The sequence below is a fragment of the Sesamum indicum genome, linkage group LG2 (assembly GCF_000512975.1).
Source record: "Sesamum indicum cultivar Zhongzhi No. 13 linkage group LG2, S_indicum_v1.0, whole genome shotgun sequence".
Taxonomy (NCBI): Eukaryota; Viridiplantae; Streptophyta; class Magnoliopsida; order Lamiales; family Pedaliaceae; genus Sesamum; species Sesamum indicum.
The window spans coordinates 4376533-4396473 of NC_026146.1; the positions used below are offsets into that span (position 1 = coordinate 4376533).

Below are 19941 nucleotides of genomic sequence, written 5' to 3' on the forward strand. Positions count from 1 at the left end.
ATTACAAATTAGGTGTGTGTAGGCGAGATCGAAAACTTGTAGCAGCCGTAAAATTAGAGGCATGTTGGAAAAGCATCTGAAACAGCTAGAGAAGCCCACAGCCAGCGAAGCATAAATATAAAACAACACAAACAAACACTAGTAAAAACTGATTTGTAAGAGAAGCAACCACACATTTAAATGAGTTCCCTCATTTTTGCACTCTATCTTTTTTTTTTTTTTATTATATATTAACAGCTGTTTTATAGTTTTTAAATTACAACAATACCCCTATTTGACAAAGACATTATAATAGCTTCTTATTTCATAACTTAGGCTTAATGCATTTTCAGTCTCGTTATTTTGTGAAATTTTCAAAAATAGTAACATAACTTGCCAAAAATCTCATTTTAAGCCCTCCGCCGAGCTTTTGTTAGGAATTAATGGAAAAAGGCCGTGCAATTCACAGGGTCAATATTTTTTCCGAATGGAGGGAAGCGATCGTATAAGAATGATTAAGAGCGATTTTTTTTTTAAATTATAGAATTTAATTTGAAAAGAAATACAATATCCTGTAAAATTGTTGTACATAATTTGAATAATCTTTTTTGTTTATTATGTGCTCGTAGCGTCAAAAATGATTTTTACAATTATATTTTGAAATTAATTTTAATTGTAAATTAAATAATACTGAAAAATTATTTTTTAATTATGTAATTTTAATTCTTGTTTATTAATTAGCATTATTTCAAAACTATACTAATTATTGATCAAAAAACAAGATGTATAAATCTATACATACATATATTGTGAGGGGGGGGGGGGGGGGGGGGGGGGAGGTGACGACGGCCGTTGCCCAAGTTTGATCTAACCACAGTCACCTATTTTGGGTGACCGTGACCCATTTGGGTGATGGCGACGGGAGATTTGGGCGACGATGGATTTTTTTTCCCCCCCCCCCCCAATCTTTTATTATCTAAGTTGTATACGTAATGATAACATGGTGAGAATGTGTTTTCATTCATAAAATGTGTAAAAGAATTCTTGATTTGTGCATTTAATGGCATATTCATTAATGGGTCCACCCTTTTTGCATTATTTGTGGAATGGTCCATTTCTATTGTAGTTTTATTTTATTTTATTTTTTTGAAGGAAAAAGAAAAAAAAAAAAAAAGGAAGTTGGCCCTACAAACAATGTAAGTGATGATCAAGTTATTTCATGAATCTCAAACATAGGCGAGGTTATCTGAATCTCAATCATAACCAAGATTCTCTTATTTTTATAATTGTGTTTTTGGTGCAAAATCTTCATCCCATGAACTCAAATAATTCACCTTATTATTATTATTGTTTCCATCGAGATCATATTCCGTCCCATATTGAAAATAAAACTAATCATATTTAGAGCGCGAACGAAAGAGTCAAACCGTCTCAATAAATCTGATTTTATGGCTTCAAACAATTGCTCATTAATAAGAATCCGTATTAATTAAAATCAGCTCGCTTACTGCTGCACCAACAATTATTGATAAATAATTAAATTTAGGGTTAGTTTTTGCATATTAACCAAGATTAATGATGGTATCATGTCAACAATTAAAACATGGTAGCCACTATACATCAATTATCATAAGGTAAACAAGAGGAAAGATTAAATACTTAGTAGTACTATTGTGGCCAAACTGGCACCTGAAATCAAATATTATAATACATTTAAGTATATATGTATACATACATATATATATATATATATATATATATATATGGAACATACCTGACATCCACAAAAAAGATACCAAAGTAGGAACCAACAATTATCAAAAATCAAAGTAAATGAATTTCATGCATATCCCATTAATCATGAAAAACTTCTTGCATATAAATCATGAAAAACCTCGAACAATTTCAAGAATAGGAGTGTTAGTTCTTCATTTGAAAGTCAAGTTGACGTTAGAGGGTTTGGAAGGATGATCCCTTGACTCTAAAGTCAATATGAAGTTTTAAATAATTTCAAACAGGGAAGGATTGGAAGGTGCAAGAATTGTGTATTTCTTTCTGATGGATCAAGTCTTTGTGATTTATTGGTCAAGGTTAATGCCATATGGACGAGTATGTTTGAAATAGGACTGTTTGTCGCATTTAATTTACGTTTTCGTTGTAATTTTATTATTTTAGATTGCTATTGAGAAATATTATATTGATGTACTGATTGGGTTTTTAAGATAATGTTGTAATTATTGCTCCTATATATACTTTTTTATTTTTTTTTATAGGGTTAGATATATGTAAAAGCTGATCTATCTACTTAAAACTACTATATTTTACTCAAAAAATGAAAATTTTATTTTGTGTAAAAATTTGTTTATAATACCATATATTACGAATTATTTTATCTAATTTAAAATATATATATATATATATATATATATAATCATTCATAGCACGGGTCCTACGCTATTACCTTTATATAATTGAAAATCACCCATTTTGGTTTCTTCAATTTTTTTGATCTGTCATTTTCTTTTATTTTATTAATCTTCATTTTTCTTTGACCACATCTCTTTTTATTCTCTCACTCCTTTTCCGATCCTCATAATCACTTTATTCTATTTTTAATATTTTTTATTTATTCAATTAATATATATATTTTTAAAATAATAATAATTTTTTAAAAAATTTAACATTAATTATCCACACACATCTAAATATGGCATATATACAGGTAAAATAAAATTACCAGTTTCACTTACACACACAATATCTTATTAGCTATTGGTTGAATTTTATAATCACCATCATATGATATCGCAAATCAAATTAAATCTTTAACTAAAAATTCTTCAAATAAAAACATTTAAATAAAATAGAAATCTACTTATATTTTCACATAAATAGTACCTAACCCTAATCAAATAAAAATTAAAAAAAAGAAAATCATGACAAATACCAACTAATCCTAATTTATACATACGACGAGAGTTTTCTAATGATCCATAAGGGGGAAAATCCATTCCATTTATTAGGGTAGGTTGCAACCGAACAGAAATTGGTCACTATTTACTCCTGTTCATAAATGAGTTTGCCTAATAACATGCTATACTTGTATCTATTTTATTTCAAACCCCATGGAACCCACCCTCACAAAATCATTATTATTATTTCAAACTATATATGCTTAAGCCAAAAAAATACACTCTTTTTTCGATCAAACTGGCTTTGATAACAAAGTTTGTCAAAATGCAGCCCGTCGCTGTCGCTGTCCAAGTCGGCCCCCTCCCAACCTCGACGTGGCAGCACAAGTACCATAATAACAATTATTTCAAGAGTCGTAAACCCTGTAATAATTAACTCATCATCATATCCGACGAATAATTATCTGATCGGCTAATTAGATGTCGATGAAGAGCATAAGCCCAACTTGGACAAGAATGTGGTGAACGACGGACCAGGAAGAGACTTGGTAAACATGTCGGCAAGTTGCTGCTTGCCTGAGATATGCGAAGGAAGAACAAATCCAGACTTAAATTTGTCACGAACCAAGTGACAATCAATCTCGAGATGTTTTGTACGTTCGTGGAACACTGGATTCGCGACAATGTGCAAAGCGGCCTGGTTATCGCAATATAAAGGAATTGGCGTTGCAACAGAAACATGGAAATCCTTTAGTAGGTAAGACAACCATTGAAGTTCGCACACAGTGGCACCCAAACTTCGGTATTCCGCTTCAGCCGTTGATCTGGAAACAGTGGACTGTTTTTTTGTTTTCCATGAGATAATGGCATCACCCAAGAAAATGCAATAACCACTAAGTGAGCGACGAGTATCCAAACAACTTCCCCAGTCAGCATCACAGTAGGCAGTAAGAGTAGATGACACGGATGCAGGAAAGAAAAGACCCAAATCTGGGCAACCGGCCAAATAGCGCACGAGGTGGAGTGCAGCATCCAAGTGTGCTTGGCAAGGTTCATGAAGGAACTGGCTTAGTTGTTGCGCTCCATAAGATATATCCGGGCGTGTGAAGCCCAAGTAAAGTAAACGGCCTACCAATTTACGATAAGGTGCAGGATCTTCCAGTTTTGGAGAGGACTGAGAGCAGAGTTTCAAGCCTAGTGGAAGTGGAGTAGGTGCTGGTTTGCACTGATCAAGGCCTGTGTCTGCCAAAAGATCACGGACGTACTTATGTTGAGTGATCCAAGTTCCAGCTGGAGAGCGAGCAATCTCCAAGCCAAGAAAATACTTGGCGTATCCCAAATCCTTAATGCTAAAGGCATCATCCAAAAATTTCTTGACTTCAGCAATCAATGATTCCGATGGTCCTGTGATAAGCAAATCATCTACATAGACGAGCACAATAACAAGCGAACTGTTAGAACCTTTAACAAACAGACAATAATCATTCAAGGACTGAATGAAACCAAAATGAACAAGCTTGGCAGTGAGCTCCTGATTCCACTGACGAGACGCCTGTTTCAAGCCATATAAGGAGCGCTTTAACTTGCAAACCTTGCCCGGCGGAACATCATATCCGGCTGGTGCCTCCATAAAAATGTCCTCATCGAGGAAGCCGTGAAGAAATGCATTATTAATGTCACATTGATGTATAGCCCATTTGAAAGCAGTAGATACAGCTAGAAATACTCTTACTGTAACCATTTTAGCAACGGGGGAAAAACGATCAAAATAGTCGACCCCTTCCACTTGGTCATACCCTTTTGCAACTAGCCTCGCCTTGTAGCGCTCTATACTCCCATCAGGATTAAGTTTAATTTTGTAAATCCATTTTGAACCGATTGGTTTCTTACCAGGTGGTAAATCGGTAACCTCCCATGTGTGATTAGTTTCCAAAGCACGAAGCTCATTCTGCATCGCCTCCCTCCATTCCTCATGATCTTTAGCCTGATTATAACAACTTGGCTCTCGTACTGTAGACAAAACAGCTAAAAAATCACAGTGAGTGGGAGTAAAGCTATAAGGAGGAAGATGTGAAGTGTGACAAATGAAATCTCGAAGCCAAGAAGGCGGTTGTATAGTCCTTTGAGAGCGTCTAAGTTGAGTGGAAGGTATAGATGGAGATGAAGATTCCTGTGAGTGGATGTTGGAAGGAGGAGGATCAACGTTGGTGGAGGAAATATCAGCAGAAATAGTGGTGGTTGATGACTGGAAATCAGTTGAGGAGGGAATTTCAGAGTCAAAGGATGGCAAAGGCAGGCACTGTTCTGTTTCTGTACCTGCAATGGACTTAAAAGGAAAGACAGATTCATGGAAATAAACATCCCTTGAAACAAGAACTTTATTGTTATGAATATCAAACACTTTATACCCCTTTTGATTAGGCATGTATCCTAGAAACACACACTCAAATGCACGGTGATCAAATTTGGACTTTCCAGGATATACATTCGAAGCAAAACAAAGGCATCCAAAGGATTTTAGAGCATCATAGCTGGGGTTCTTTTTATGTAAGATTTCAAATGGAGATTTCCAGTTAAGAGTGGGAGTAGGAAGCTTGTTTATGATGTGAGTAGCCGTTAGAATGGAATCCCCCCAAAAACGACTAGGAAGGTGAGACTGAAACATCAATGCCCGAGCTACTTGCAAAAGGTGTCTATGCTTACGTTCAACTACCCCGTTTTGCTGGGGCGTATATGTGCAAGATGTATGAGATCAAAGCAGGAATGAGTACACGAATTACTGATACTAAATGGAAGACGAGTTTGTTTAGCTAAAGGACATATGCTACAAATATGATCTTTATGTGGTGCAGGAATATGTAAAGAATCTATGTGTTTCATTACATCACGAGAGCAATGTCCTAGCCTTTGGTGCCATAGAGAAAAATCATCAACAGATGAGGACAGTAAAGCATGAGAATCAGAATAGACAGAAGCAGCAACAAATGATTTTCTTCCCAAGTGATAAAGTTGCCTATGTTGCTTGCCTAAAGCCAAAATGCGATTAGTTTTCAGGTCCTGCATCATACAAAAGGAACCAAGAAATGAGAATTTCACTTGATGAGAGTTGCAAAATTGAGATACAGAAAGAAGATTGTGGGCAAAATGAGGAACAAACAACACATTAGTAAGCATGAGGTTAGCACATAGCCGGATATCACCCTTATGTGTTGCTAGAATAATGCTATTGTCAGGTAGGCGTATTTGTTTGGAGTTTGTAAGAGTAGTGAGGGATTGGAATAGCTTTACATTCCCACTCATGTGACTTGTAGCTCCCGTGTCTACAATCCAAGAGTTAGTGTCACAATCTACAGAACTGAAATGATCCAAAGCCATACCTGCCATTTCATCTACTTGGGCAAAATGCACATTGATAGGATCCTGAGGTACTTTGTGTTGGACCATTCGTAATGCCTCTAGCAATTCTGACATCAAGGTGTTATTAGCGTCAGAATTCCCAGGTTTATCCAATCCACTACCTTCTCCACTGGTTGCTGCATATGCTCTTCCTGCACTGCCGTGTTTTCTTCGCGATTCGTGTAGCTCCTTATACCAATCAGGAAAGCCGTGAAGTCTGAAGCAATTTTCCTTGTTGTGTCCAGTTTTATTGCAGTGTTCGCAAAGGAGATTGCGTTTATCTATAGGTCCCTTGCGTCGCATGAATTGTCGAGATCCTATGTTAGGTGCAGAGTACCTTTGCTCATATGCTTTCATGGCCGAACCTTCTCCTATATCAGAATATTCTGAATTCACCATCCTTTGTCTCTCAACCCGTAGCACCATAGAATACGCCTTATTGACAAGGGGAAGAGGTTCTAGAACTAAGATCTGACTACGAATATTGTCGTAGGAATCATTCAAACCCATCAAAAATTGCATCAGCTGACTCGCATCGTTTTGTTCCGCTTTGATTTTGTTGCATCCACATATACAAAGGCCACATGAACACATGGCTGGTGGCATAAGACATAACAATTCATCCCAAAGTTGTTTCAATTTTGTGTAGTAACTAGTTACACTCATATTGCCTTGTGAAATAGAACTAATTTCGCGTTGCAACTTATAGAGCAGAGTACCATCGCACTCACCGTACCGAGCTTCAAGCTCCAGCCAGAGATCTCTGGAAGAGCTTGCATACAAGTATGCGTTTACCAAGTCTTTGGAGATGGTGTTCAGAATCCATGTTCGCACCATACAGTTCGTAGTCCTCCACTGTTTGAGGAGAGGAGTTCCAATCGCAGGCTGCAGGCCTGTGCCGTCGATAAATGCCAACTTGTCTTTGCCTTCTAAAGCTTACCGATCTTTCAGAATCCATGTTCGCACCATACAGTTCGTAGTCCTCCACTGTCTGTGTTGAGGAGTTCCAATCGCAGGCTGCAGGCCTGTGCCGTCGATAAATGCCAACTTGTCTTTGCCTTCTAAAGCCATCCTTACCGATCTACTCCATGATAGCCAATTGTTCCCATTGAATGGGGCAGAAACCATCACCATGTGATCATTTCCAGCTCCAGTTGTTGTAGAAGAAAAGCTAGATGTATCAGTCGATGAGCTCGCCATTCTCATCAAGTGTAAGACTCAACAGAGTGAAATTGATCAGCAAACTTTGTATGCAGAGACCATCAAGATGATGGCTCTGATACCATGATAAAATCAAATATAAACTCCATGAATACAGAGACACAGAGCAAGGAAAAATGGAGGACTGAAAATCTGGTTCATTCATTCAAACAAGAACCGATATAGTCTCAGCTTAAATACAGATACAAAGCTATAACTGTGTAACAAATTGAAAACAGAAAAACAAACCAGCTGCCACCTAAGCTATTAATGCTAACTAATGAAAGTGTAAAATGTAACTAATAAAAACGTGACCAAGAGAAACACGATTTCCTCCTTATTGCAGAAACAGAGCAGTAGAAACAGAGCTAGAAGATGAGGTTGCAGTCAGTGAAGAGGATGGTGGAACTTGAGCTAAATTCAACAATAACGGTCAAATCACGCAAATGAAATCCCGTCTGCACAAGCAAATCCCCGATAATGATCTGATCATGTGAATAATAAAAAATAAAAATAAAAAAAAGGGCAAAGATGATTAAAAAGGTCAATGGTTACATACATGTGATGTGAGTGAGGGGTAATTTGATAATTTCAAGATGGCCACAAGTGTAAAAAGCCAAATTAGCCACTGAAATCCAAAACGCCCAAAAAGCAAAGGTGACCTACATGGCCCGGCTTTTAACTATTTTTAGCTGGACAGACAAAAACCAACTTATTATCACCGTCGTCGCTATCCGCACCTGCTCAGCTCACCCGTCTCAATTTTTTATGTATTATACACAGATAATATTGTATGTATAAAAGATATATGTACATGTATGAAAATACAGAGATATATTACGCGTATATGTAGGAAATTAATGTGGTGCTTGCATGTGGGAGATATTTTTTCTTTTTTATGTTGGTGGTGTGAGAGAATTATTAGTGACCCTAATTTGAAGGCGCCAGCTCTATAGAAAAAGAGAGAGAGAGAGAGAGAAGGGAAGCGAAAAATGCTAAAAGATTCCTCAGCTGAAAAGGAAAAAGAAAAATAACTGAGTCCCTTCATTAAAAATTATAATTTGAGGGAGTGTGAGATTGACAGGCAGATCCCACCGAAATAAATTTAATAAATTCACCACGCCTCCCCATCTTCATAAAAACCCACAGAATTCACCCATCTTTCTTGATATATATTTTTATTTTTTTTGCAGCTGGTAATTGGCAGGGAGTTGTGGGCTTAGCTAGTTGGGAAAAAGAGTGGTGATCTTGTACATGATGCTTGGTGTTTCAGGCCTCATGGGCAGCTCTGGGGACGGAGCTGCTGCTGGTGCGGCGGCGGAGACCCACGAGAGCGGCGGTGGCAGTGGTGGGAGCAGTGAGGTTGGAGGGTCCAGCTCGATAATTCCGGGGAGCGGTGTGGAAGAAAGTGAGAGAAGTGGGGGCGGTGGAAACCGATGGCCGAGGCAGGAAACGTTGGCTTTACTGAAGATTCGTTCTGATATGGATGTTGCGTTTAGGGACTCAAATCTCAAGGGTCCATTATGGGAAGAAGTTTCCAGGTAAGATTGAATGAAGTTTTCATTTATGGTATTTCTGTGTGTACAGAGACAGATGCACACGTACACAATTACACGCACTGCTAGGTGTAGCAGACTTCGACTCACTGCACAACCGATCACATACAGATTCAAGATTTCTTGAATTTTCTGTTCAAAAGTATCTGTGGATCAAAAATTTCATTGAATTATTGCTTTTTGATTAAAAGGGTTTTGTCTTTCACTTCATTTCACAAGAAATCAGCAGCTTTCGTGGAATTTATATTCCGGGTTTTCGCCTTTCAGTTTTGGTTTATTTTTGGCACTTTGTTGCTAATTATGGCCAAAAAAGAGTCCGATGTTTATCAATTCTTTTCTTCAACCTGAATTCATCTCTCTCTTCTTCTTCAACGTTTTTAGCTTTTCGTCTTCAATTTTATATCCCCGAATACGATTTGCTAACGGGAGAAATAATGTTTCCACAAAAAGAGAGAGAAGTTCTGGGACCAACATATGTTTTTGGGACCATCGGAAAATTGTCTGTTTGAACAATATTTCCCCACCCCTTTGAATTGTTTGCTTGTTTTATGGCCTAGTTAGAGCTGTTTGAATCAGTGCAGTTAATTCCATATGTTTATTTTATGTGTTTCATCTCCATCGATCCGGGTTCAATTTGCTTTATTTCAAGATGTAATGAGAAGAACACAAGTGGAGTTGTTTTTATTTCTCCAACTGTTGTTGTCAGGAAAATGGCGGAGCTTGGATTTCAACGAAGCGCCAAGAAGTGCAAAGAGAAATTTGAGAATGTGTACAAGTACCATAAAAGAACAAAAGATGGCCGATCATCAAAACCCGACGGCAAGACTTATCGATTTTTTGATCAATTAGAGGCTCTTGAAAATACCCCTCCGAATGCCTTCACGCCTCCGCCACCGCGCCCTCAGCCTCCCGCCACCATCCCAATGGCGGCGCCAGCAAATGCTGCTAATTTAGCATTGCCATCAAATGTTACTGTTTCATCAACTAGTCCAACCCCTTTGAGAATGTTGCCCCCAAGCACTACACCGCAAACTGGCACCAATCAAGTGAATTCTTCTCCATTCCCACCATTACAGCAGCCTCCGGCAACAGCAGTTCCTCCTCAAAGCCACAACTTTCAACCCTCTTATCATCACATATCGATGAGCCTGCTGTCGAATTCTACTTCTTCTTCCACATCGTCAGATGAGGATATACAAAGGCGAAGAGGTAGAAAGAGAAAATGGAAGGATTACTTCGAAAGGCTGATGAAAGACGTAATTCAGAAGCAGGAGGAGTTGCAAAGGAAGTTCTTGGACACACTGGAGAAACGCGAGCGGGATCGTATGGCTAGAGAGGAGGCCTGGAGAGTGCAAGAAATGGCGAGAATGAACCGAGAGCACGAGCTTTTGGTCCAGGAGAGATCGATGGCTGCGGCCAAAGACGCGGCGGTGATTGCATTCTTGCAGAAGGTAACAGACCAACACAACTTGCAAATCCCAATCAGTAATAATAATGCACCGCCGGGAGCGCCGCCAATGCAGGCACAAGCGCCGCCGCAAAATCCCCAGCCAGCGAGACAATCTCCAACGCCAACACCACCACCTCCTCCACTGCCGCAACAATCCACATTCCCACCGCCACCGGAGCCACCAGCACAACCTGCTTCTGCCCCGTCGGTAGTTACGGTAACCCCAAACAAAATCCTGGACCTTTCAAAAACAGACAACGGTGGCGATAATTTAATGCCGGCGAGCTCTTCACGATGGCCCAAGGCAGAAGTTCAAGCCCTGATCAATCTCCGAACGAGCCTTGATCTCAAGTACCAAGATAATGGACCAAAGGGCCCCCTCTGGGAGGAGATCTCGGCGGCCATGGGCAAGCTCGGCTACAACAGAAGTGCAAAGCGATGCAAAGAGAAATGGGAGAACATCAACAAGTACTTCAAGAAAGTAAAGGAAAGCAACAAGAAGAGACCCGAAGACTCCAAGACATGCCCATATTTCCACCAGCTTGATGCCATTTACAAAGAAAGGGCCAGAAACGATGTCCCCTCATTTAATCCCGGATTCACGATGAAGCCCGAGAACCCAATGGTGCCCATAATGGCCCGGCCCGAGCAGCAATGGCCACTCCCGGAGCAGAATTCTGCAATGCATGATCCAGATCATCACGACAACGAGAGCGGGAACAACGATCACGAGGAGGACGATGATGAGGACGACGAGGACGAAGACGAAGGAGGGGGCTACGAGATAATAACAAACAAGCAGCCATCTTCAGTGACGAACACGGCGGAGTGAATCAAAGAGCTGCAGCTGCAACTGCAACTGCTGTCTAGTGAGAGATGAAGAGAGAGAAATGTGGAGAGGCGGAGATCGATGTTAAAAATGCGGGCAAGTGGGCGAAGAAGACGGAGGTGGGGCAGAATTGCAGAAGGTGTCAGAGGGGAGCGGAGAAGATAAGTGGGTCAGTAAACGGGTGGGCAATCAGATGGGGTTGGGGCGGCGGTGAAAAAGTTTGAAACACAGTTAAATCTTTGAATTATAGGGCAGGTGTTAAGGTAATTACAGGATTTAAATTAATTAGCTTTAATTTACCTAAGTTTTTATTTTTATAATTTATTTATTATTTCGGGAATAAATAAATTGAGGGAAGGGGGCCGGACAGACAGCTTTTCAATCCAAAGAACTAATAAGGGAGATAGTAATTCTACTTTTTTTTTTTCTTTTATTTAAGGTTATTTTTCTTCTTGCATGGAGTTGGAGTGTAACTGTAAAAACTATGGATTTTATGTTTCTTTCTTTTCTTATATTTTCTTTTCTTTTTTGGAATGAGTAAAGAATTGTTTAATGTTTGTCGACAATTAATTAAATTTATGGTTAATTTTCCTACATTAATTAATTGTCCGGTTTTTCAGGTACATGTTAAACTTGTGGGATTAACAAACTATATGTCTAAACCGGATGAAAACCCTAATTTTGAATAACTAGATTTGTGTACTAAATGCGGATTGCAAATCCAATTCTATCCTCTACTTTATTTAATCTACATATGCTGCGTATATAAAAATGATATTTTATTTAAAAAAAATTATATTCGTAACGTGTATATATTGAGTAAAGTAGAAGATGGAATAAAAAAAAAATCCAATTTAATACTAAATGGACTTGACAAGAAAAAAACCAAGATGGATCCTTAATTGGTTCTTGGATTTTGCTCTTACACATATATACAATTATTGTCATCAAGAGAAAACAGTATTCAACTAATCAAATTCCTTCTTAGGTCAAATAAGGTAATTAATTAATGGAGCCTCAAATCTTTTATTCTTTCAGCTTAGAAATTTGCATGTCTAATTACATTAATGTTCTTTTAATTTCGCACAAGAACATTAATTAATGGATTAGGGTTTAACGTTTATCTATTTACACAAAATTTTAACCCTAATCCGTGACTTTGAACAAAAAAAACTTAAGATGGGATATTTTTTATGTCAAATTTTATTGTATTTTTTTTAGTTCATTCAACATATACACCTCATGTATACAAAATAACATGATCTGTACGTAGGTTTCTATATATTAATTGAAATAGACGAAGATTCAACAATATTTGAAGTAAAAGATTCAACTGGAAAAAATAAAATAAAATAGGTTCATTAATTTTAATTGTACATGAAAAAATGAATAATCACAATTAAATTTTAACTTACATAAATTTAATCCCTAATCACTAAAATAAAATTTCTTTAAGTTGAAAATTTCCTTGGTCGTCTTCTTTGTCTTTCTTGCTCTTATTATCATCCTTCACACATATAATGAGACATGGTGCCAATGGTGGGTGTAGGAAAGGTTGACTTTTGATGATAGGATTTGAGTAAGGACTGATCAACAATGAGTGGAAAAGGTCAAATTTATATTTAGATGCGATTTAAGTAATCAGAATATTATTTTTGAATTAATTGCATGTCTAAAAAGTGATTAACATGCCAATATATATATGATCTTGCACATCAAACCCTAATTACATTACAATAAGAAAAATCAAATTAATTAGCATGTAATCATTTGAGTACTACTTCAATTAATTTTAATTCAAGATTAAAGCTTTATTAAGTTTGTAAAGTCCTTTCTAATTACAAGCTTAAATATTGGGATTGAGACGTTATGGCAAGTGCAATAAATATAACAATGTCGTACGTACAATGTTTTCCCACGTGAAGTGTCTGAAAGATGTAGTTGCTTGGATCGATCCATCCCTTCAAGTTAAATAATTATTGCTAATCATGTCCAAAACATACATTATACTGTCGAAATCGAAAATAGTGACTGAAATCAGTGTAAAGTATTCATGATCGATGTCTTAGTTTAAGGTGGAAATACTGATAAAATCATATCATTATCCCTTATAACAAAATCAGTGTAAAGTTGGAATGTTATCTAATTAGGTAAACAGTAGTAATCAAATTCTTAATTTTTGTTGCAGAATAACTTATAACAATGATATTTTTATATTGATAAATTTTAGGTAGAATTATAATATCTATCATGTTATTGATATTATTATTTATTAATATTTCTGGCAAAAATGTTGACTGAATTATATGTATATGTAATTATTACATTGTTGAAGGGGAAAGGGAACATATATAATTATGGTGGTGGGAGAGAAGGGCTTTGTAGGCAAATCACACAAGAGATATTTCATATTTGTTTGACATCAATATCAAAATTATCCTTTCTTTTTTTGGATAATAATTATAAAGAAAAGGCCATAGTTTTTTCTTCAAGAAAATCATATATAATTTTAGGGTTTTCGGATATATGTCGTGCACTTAGTCGATATCATTTCACTTTATGAATGCCAAAATTATTTTTGTCAATTTGTTCACATGTGGACCCAATAATTGAGTGGTGAAGATCGTAGGTAAAAATAAAATAATTTCAATATATATGTTGGGGTAAACGGAAAATATCATAGAGTACATAAGCATACGACATTAATGAAAGATGTCCTGTTACTATCACATTCCCTCCTAACTTATAAAACAAAAAATTAAATAAAAATCATAAATTACATATACAAAAGTAAAATAAATAAACAAATTAATGTTTCAATTATACTTTTTCTGTTGATTTCTGTTATTTACTGAATATGAAACGCAGAGGGCATTAAAATAGGAGCAATAAGTGAAGTACATAACTGAATGTGTCTGCTTTTCTTAGAGCAGACTATTCAGATATGTATAACGGTTTACAGTCGTAGATATTGCTATTGGTATTGGTATTGGAATGTGTACCTCCCATCTATCCTCAACTTATTGTCTATTACATTTATTGGTATGTTTGATCTTTTGTTTTATTAAAATTTACATAATTATAAATATTTCATCATTTTTTAATAAATTATAAATATCTTCTTAATTTTAATGTTTGTCTAACAATAAGTCCATTCTGTTAGTTTTTATTTAATGCCTGTGGTGAATGAGCCAAAATACTTGTTTGAATTATGAATTGCTATTTTATATATTCTTTTTGAAAATTTTAATAGAATAATATATTTTATGGGTTATTTATTTTATCTACAAAAAAGTCAGTAAGGGTAAAGTAGTAATTTCGCATGATCGTCCAGGGGCTATATATATTTTCATTTGAGTAGGGTTTGAATTTTTCACTAATGAGGGAGTATTCGTAATTATGCCAAATTATAGATAGAGACTTGTATCACTCATTTGTTTTTAGAAAAAAATGTAATATTAAGCTATGATTGGATGGAATGATTTGAATTTGAGAAAAAATATATTTGAAGAAAGTATTACAAATGACTACATATTAAACGGCTTTGAAATCCATCGCCATGTTATGAAATATAGTTCAAAATAAAATTAAAGGACTTGAGAAATTCTTGGTAGTATTAAATCATCCAAATAAATTTGAAATTCATCAGTTCAAATACAATATTATTTGTTGAACCTATTGCATTGCTTTTAGTTTTAGGGCTATTATTGGCGAATCAAAATGAACTTGTATAACGGGACATGGAGGGAGCAAATCAACTCGGCTAGGCCCATTCAATCAAAGTATCCAGGCCCCAATTCGGTACCAATTATCTTGGACGGACCAGAAATTTAGCACCAGCACGCAATTTGGAGGGTAATTAAATATGCAGATAATATTATAAAATCTGCTGGGATGTTATTTTATCATAAATAGCGGTATGTGACACCATGATACCTGTTTTTTTGTTGTGTCTGTAATACTTTTAAGTTGGTTTTTGTTTGTATTTTTCTTGAAATGAGATGTGTTCGGTTTATAACATTATGTTCTTATTATATATATTTTAAAGTATGAAAGATCATTTATTGTATGTACTAGAAACAACGTTGCTACACAACTAACAATAAAAAAAAATATTAAAAATAATAGGACCGGGCCGGGGTACCTAACGAACGCTGTAGATCCATGATCTTGCCGATAGGTCCGACTTTAATAACCGTGCCCAATTGATTGTGGATCGGGCCGCTGAAACCGAAGTTGGGTACTATTTAGACGATTTTAGCCCTAAAAAATGTGTTTATTCCGCCACGCCCTTGAAGGCGTTTATGACTTATGTGGCATAAAACCTTATTTCGATCATTGTTTGAATTAAAGAAATACCCACAAATGTTTCCACTACATACTCAAAATTCCTCGCTCTATATTTGATTAAACCAAAAAAAAAAAAAAAGTAACACCTATTTTTTTAAAATATAAGAATTTATATATTCTTAAAAATGTAAAGATATAAAATAATGGGATAATTACACCCCTCTCCTGAAGTTTATTATAATTCCACGTAGAACCCCTATAGATTAAAAAATTATATCTAGCACCCCTGAAATTTGCTTCAGTCTAACAAATAAGTTCCTCCTTTGGCCAAAATTAACCGAAAAGGTATATTTTCACCGTTATAAAGGTAGTTTAGTCGGAAAAAAATTTTATTGACCTGCAATAAAATAATAATAAGTTAATCGATGAAAAATAACAATTTTCATTCAGTGTTTTTTTTGTTAATATCAACAAATTTAGTGAATTTTATCTAATGGATGATTTATTTGTTAGACGGAAGCAAACCTTAGAGGTGCTAGATATAATTTCAAAAGTCATAAGGGGTGTATGTGTAATTACTCAAAATTTCAGGAGAGGAGAGTGTAATTATCTTTAAAATATTTAATAAAATAAATTGTTATATTTAGATAAAAGAAAACAAAAAATCAGAAATAACACCTAATTTTTTTGAAATATAATTAATATATTTATATAAAAAAATTAATGAAAAATAAATTGTTATATAATCAGACTAATTAACACCAGTACATTAATGCATAGCCAGTCTGTCGAACACAATCTTAATTTCAATCATGAGATGCCAGAATTTAATTAACCCTTTCTTGGCCTCCGTAAATCTTGATATTTGCCTCCTAGTGGAGCTCACTTTTACGATTAATCGCTTTCAAGCATCAAATCATGCCCTAACAAGGTGTTATCTGAATGGTAAGGATGAGCTTATGCAACCATATAGTTCGAGTTCTATGGATGAGTTGGTGACTTTATTGATAGTATTTTATTTTTAATTATTTTAAAAATGTTGATTCATTTAAAAAGATTAATATATTAAGTTAGTATTTGAGTTGAATATTTTGATAATAATGTTAAAAAATGCACTATCAAGAAGAAGCCCCTGAAGGTGCAACACTGAAGGGGAAGACCTCCAAGAAGCTAGCATAGGGGCCCGCGGACATGAAGAAATATTGCCCGTAGTAAAGGCCCGTTGGCCCATCAGGGACTACGCACCTCACAAGTTTGGTTGTCAAGTTGGTAGCAAATGGCAGAAGATCATTCATCCATGAGGAAAGGAAGTTAACTATGTTAACTGTAAAGAAATGAGGAGATGTGTGAGAATTACCCTCGTGTCTCAACAACCCTTTTGAAAATTCGAAATCTTATCCCTAAAGAGGTTTATCCATTCAAGATCCCCAATCAGCAGGACTCCTTGGGGATCTTCATCAACTCTTTTCGCATTTAAGGGGGCGTATATATTACAGATCACCGACACGAGTTCTGAGGGGCACATTTTGTCATCCGATAGGAAACTAAGGCTATAAAAACAAGTCTTCATTGCTGTAATTAGTTTTCCCTTGCGCACTCATGTAATGAAGCTTACATGCATTTTGGGCACCTTAGGAAAGCAACACTAGTGCTAGAGTTCAAAATTCAAGGATTTTGATCGAGTAGTATTAAAATAAAAATGATTTTAGGGTGTATGAAATTCAACAACGTACTAATTAGATTTTTGTCGCTATCGAAAAAATATATATATATATATATATTGGCGATAAAAATATTAGATGATACTAAATTAAATTATCACTAATTATATGTATTGATTAACTACTTTTAATATAATAGCAGTTGGTTAGGTATGTCATCTAATGTTGATAATTAAAATTCATAATATATATATATATATATATTGGCGATAAAAATATTAGATGATACTAAATTAAATTATCACTAATTATATGTATTGATTAACTACTTTTAATATAATAGCAGTTGGTTAGGTATGTCATCTAATGTTGATAATTAAAATTCATAATATAAGTGTTATTGATTAAATTAAAAAAGATACATAAATTCTAATTGACATAAAAATATTCGGTCATTACAATGATTTTTAGGATTTTAATATTGACAATATTTAAGTAAGTATTGTATACTACAAAAAAAAATGTGTATATAATTATTATCATAAATAATTAGTGATACATATATTACGATAATAAATGTTGGAAATGTAGATATACATACCTTAGAATTATGATTTACGGACTATACTGTATTTTAAAATTGAAGATGCAAAAGAATAGAATTAATTTCCATAAACATTTGACTCACAATAAGAGTACGAGGGTTTTATGGTAGGGTAACCTAAAATTTAGTGCTTTATACAATAATGTTTGATGGTTTTGTTGTCAACCCATGTTTCCCACTCTGGTTTCAGACATATTGGGACGTGCAAATATGAGGAAATAGTACGGCCCTCTTTTGCTCTCCCAATCCATTTGTAGTAACGAAAGTTAAATACTCCTGTCCTAATTTCACTATTGCTCATTTTTATTTTTAATAAATGAATGATTCACATAAATAAAAAGGGTGAATATATCATCACCCAATGGGATTTGATGTCATTATACTAACAACTATAGAATGAAAATTACATCTAATATTTTTTACATTTATTTTTATTTAATAAATATAGATCATTCGATTAGTCAAAACTTACTGAATTTGCTAATATATAAAATAATTGAACGAAAATTCATATTTATCTTAATTAATTTATCAGAGGCCAAATATATACTTTTGTTTATTTTTTGTCTTAAAAAATCCTTGTAATAGATAATCCCCTTCAAATAAAATAGTGGGTGAAGATCGACAAAATTTCATCCGCCTTTCATGATGTTCCCACCACAAGGAATATTTTCCCAAAGGGAAAACGTTTCTATATTCAGACAATGAAGCCCACACGCGACACAAGCATAAGAACAGCACATCAGAGCTTGAACGTGGGAAAATTGATCGACGGCTGGTCTCCCGGAACACCTACTTCAATTCCTCACCCAACAATAGAAATGTGATCCGTCTCGATCACGTTTGATCACGATCAACAATCCCGATCTTTCTACGTCATCGATTCGGATCTGTTATCTGGAAATAAAATAAAAAGCTAATCGGGTTCGTCCCGACAACGATACTCCAATACTTAAGTAAGACACTTGGGTCGAAGGAAAAATGCTGCGATCTAAATAAGTGAGTGATGTGTGTGGAATGTGTACCTTCCCTCTCTGTGGACTGGAGTATTTATAGATAATGGAGGTGGTGGCCCACCTTTGGAACATGTGTCACCTTCATGTTTACTCATGCAATGACTAAGCTGTTTCTCTAATGGATACCTGTCCGAGGAGTATTGTGGGTCGGATCCGGGTCCGCTTGGTCCGATTGAGACGTCATCAAGCTACAATATACCACATATGATTCGACGACCTTGGCATGCGACCTTGTAGATGTTCTTTTACACTTACCTATCGTGCGACCAACTGGTAAAGCCTTCTTAATCTTCTCTTTCTTATGAGATTCTCATCAAAATGTTTTCAGCAATAACAAATAATTCCACATGTCCGACGTCGACGAACATGTCTGCCCATCATTGCATATTGTTCTCAGAATTCAGGATAAGTTCCACAACACTTTGCATAGTACGACTTCGACATTACCACTGTTCCTATCCATTTCTCTGTGGTAATAGCGACCTCCAAATGCTACAACTCCTGTTGAGGAATTCAGCACATGTTGTACAGAACTTCAATGTGTAATGCAGCACATAATATAGTGGATTTCATGACAAACTGTATATAATTATGATATGATGAAGTGCACAGTTATGACAACAACAAGCAACGTCTCAATTTATGCATCATTTGTGCGGAACGATCTTTATCTAGGTAATTACTTAACTGTTTTATAGCGTAAGATTAGTGACGAGCCCATGATGTAATAATTTTTATTTGGTTTTAACTAACTAGTGGCAAGAACGGTTAATTATGTTTTTGGAGGCACCATATATCTAACATAAGTTTGAACCAAAGTGAGATAAAAAAGAATTTGAAGAAAGAGAGAGGATAAATCAAATTATATGTGTCTATTGATCTTGAAAACTTTTTATTCAAATCAGATTTTTATAAAATCAAATCAATCTCAAAGCAAATGTAATATACTAGCGATCACTTTCAAACGCAAATATATTTCACTTATCATACAATTAATTTAGATCCAATCAAACTCGGTACGACTTACCATTGGTGCAGAAGTGCATAC

At 35.4% G+C, this 19941-nt stretch overlaps 2 protein-coding genes across 2 annotated transcripts; one reads left to right on the plus strand and one right to left on the minus strand.

The window, feature by feature from the left end:
• Positions 5713-7127, minus strand: LOC110011597. Its single transcript, XM_020692047.1, has 2 exons — positions 6269-7127; positions 5713-5948 (listed from the first exon to the last, which is right to left on the minus strand). Exons 1-2 carry the CDS (start codon positions 7122-7124, stop codon positions 5935-5937), a joined length of 870 nt encoding a protein of 289 aa, XP_020547706.1. The 5' UTR covers positions 7125-7127; the 3' UTR covers positions 5713-5934.
• Positions 8388-11672, plus strand: LOC105179594 (trihelix transcription factor GT-2-like). The gene is made up of 2 exons (XM_011103236.2): positions 8388-9028; positions 9750-11672. Exons 1-2 carry the CDS (start codon positions 8742-8744, stop codon positions 11323-11325), a joined length of 1863 nt encoding a protein of 620 aa, XP_011101538.1. The 5' UTR covers positions 8388-8741; the 3' UTR covers positions 11326-11672.

Bases quoted from the DNA above. Each gene is read 5' to 3' on its own strand.
- LOC110011597 (XM_020692047.1), bottom strand. From the start codon at position 7,124: ATGGTGCGAACATGGATTCTGAACACCATCTCCAAAGACTTGGTAAAC.
- LOC105179594 (XM_011103236.2), top strand. From the start codon at position 8,742: ATGATGCTTGGTGTTTCAGGCCTCATGGGCAGCTCTGGGGACGGAGCT. The intron at 9,029-9,749 runs GTAAGATTGAAT...TGTTGTTGTCAG, and splicing joins TTATGGGAAGAAGTTTCCAG to GAAAATGGCGGAGCTTGGAT.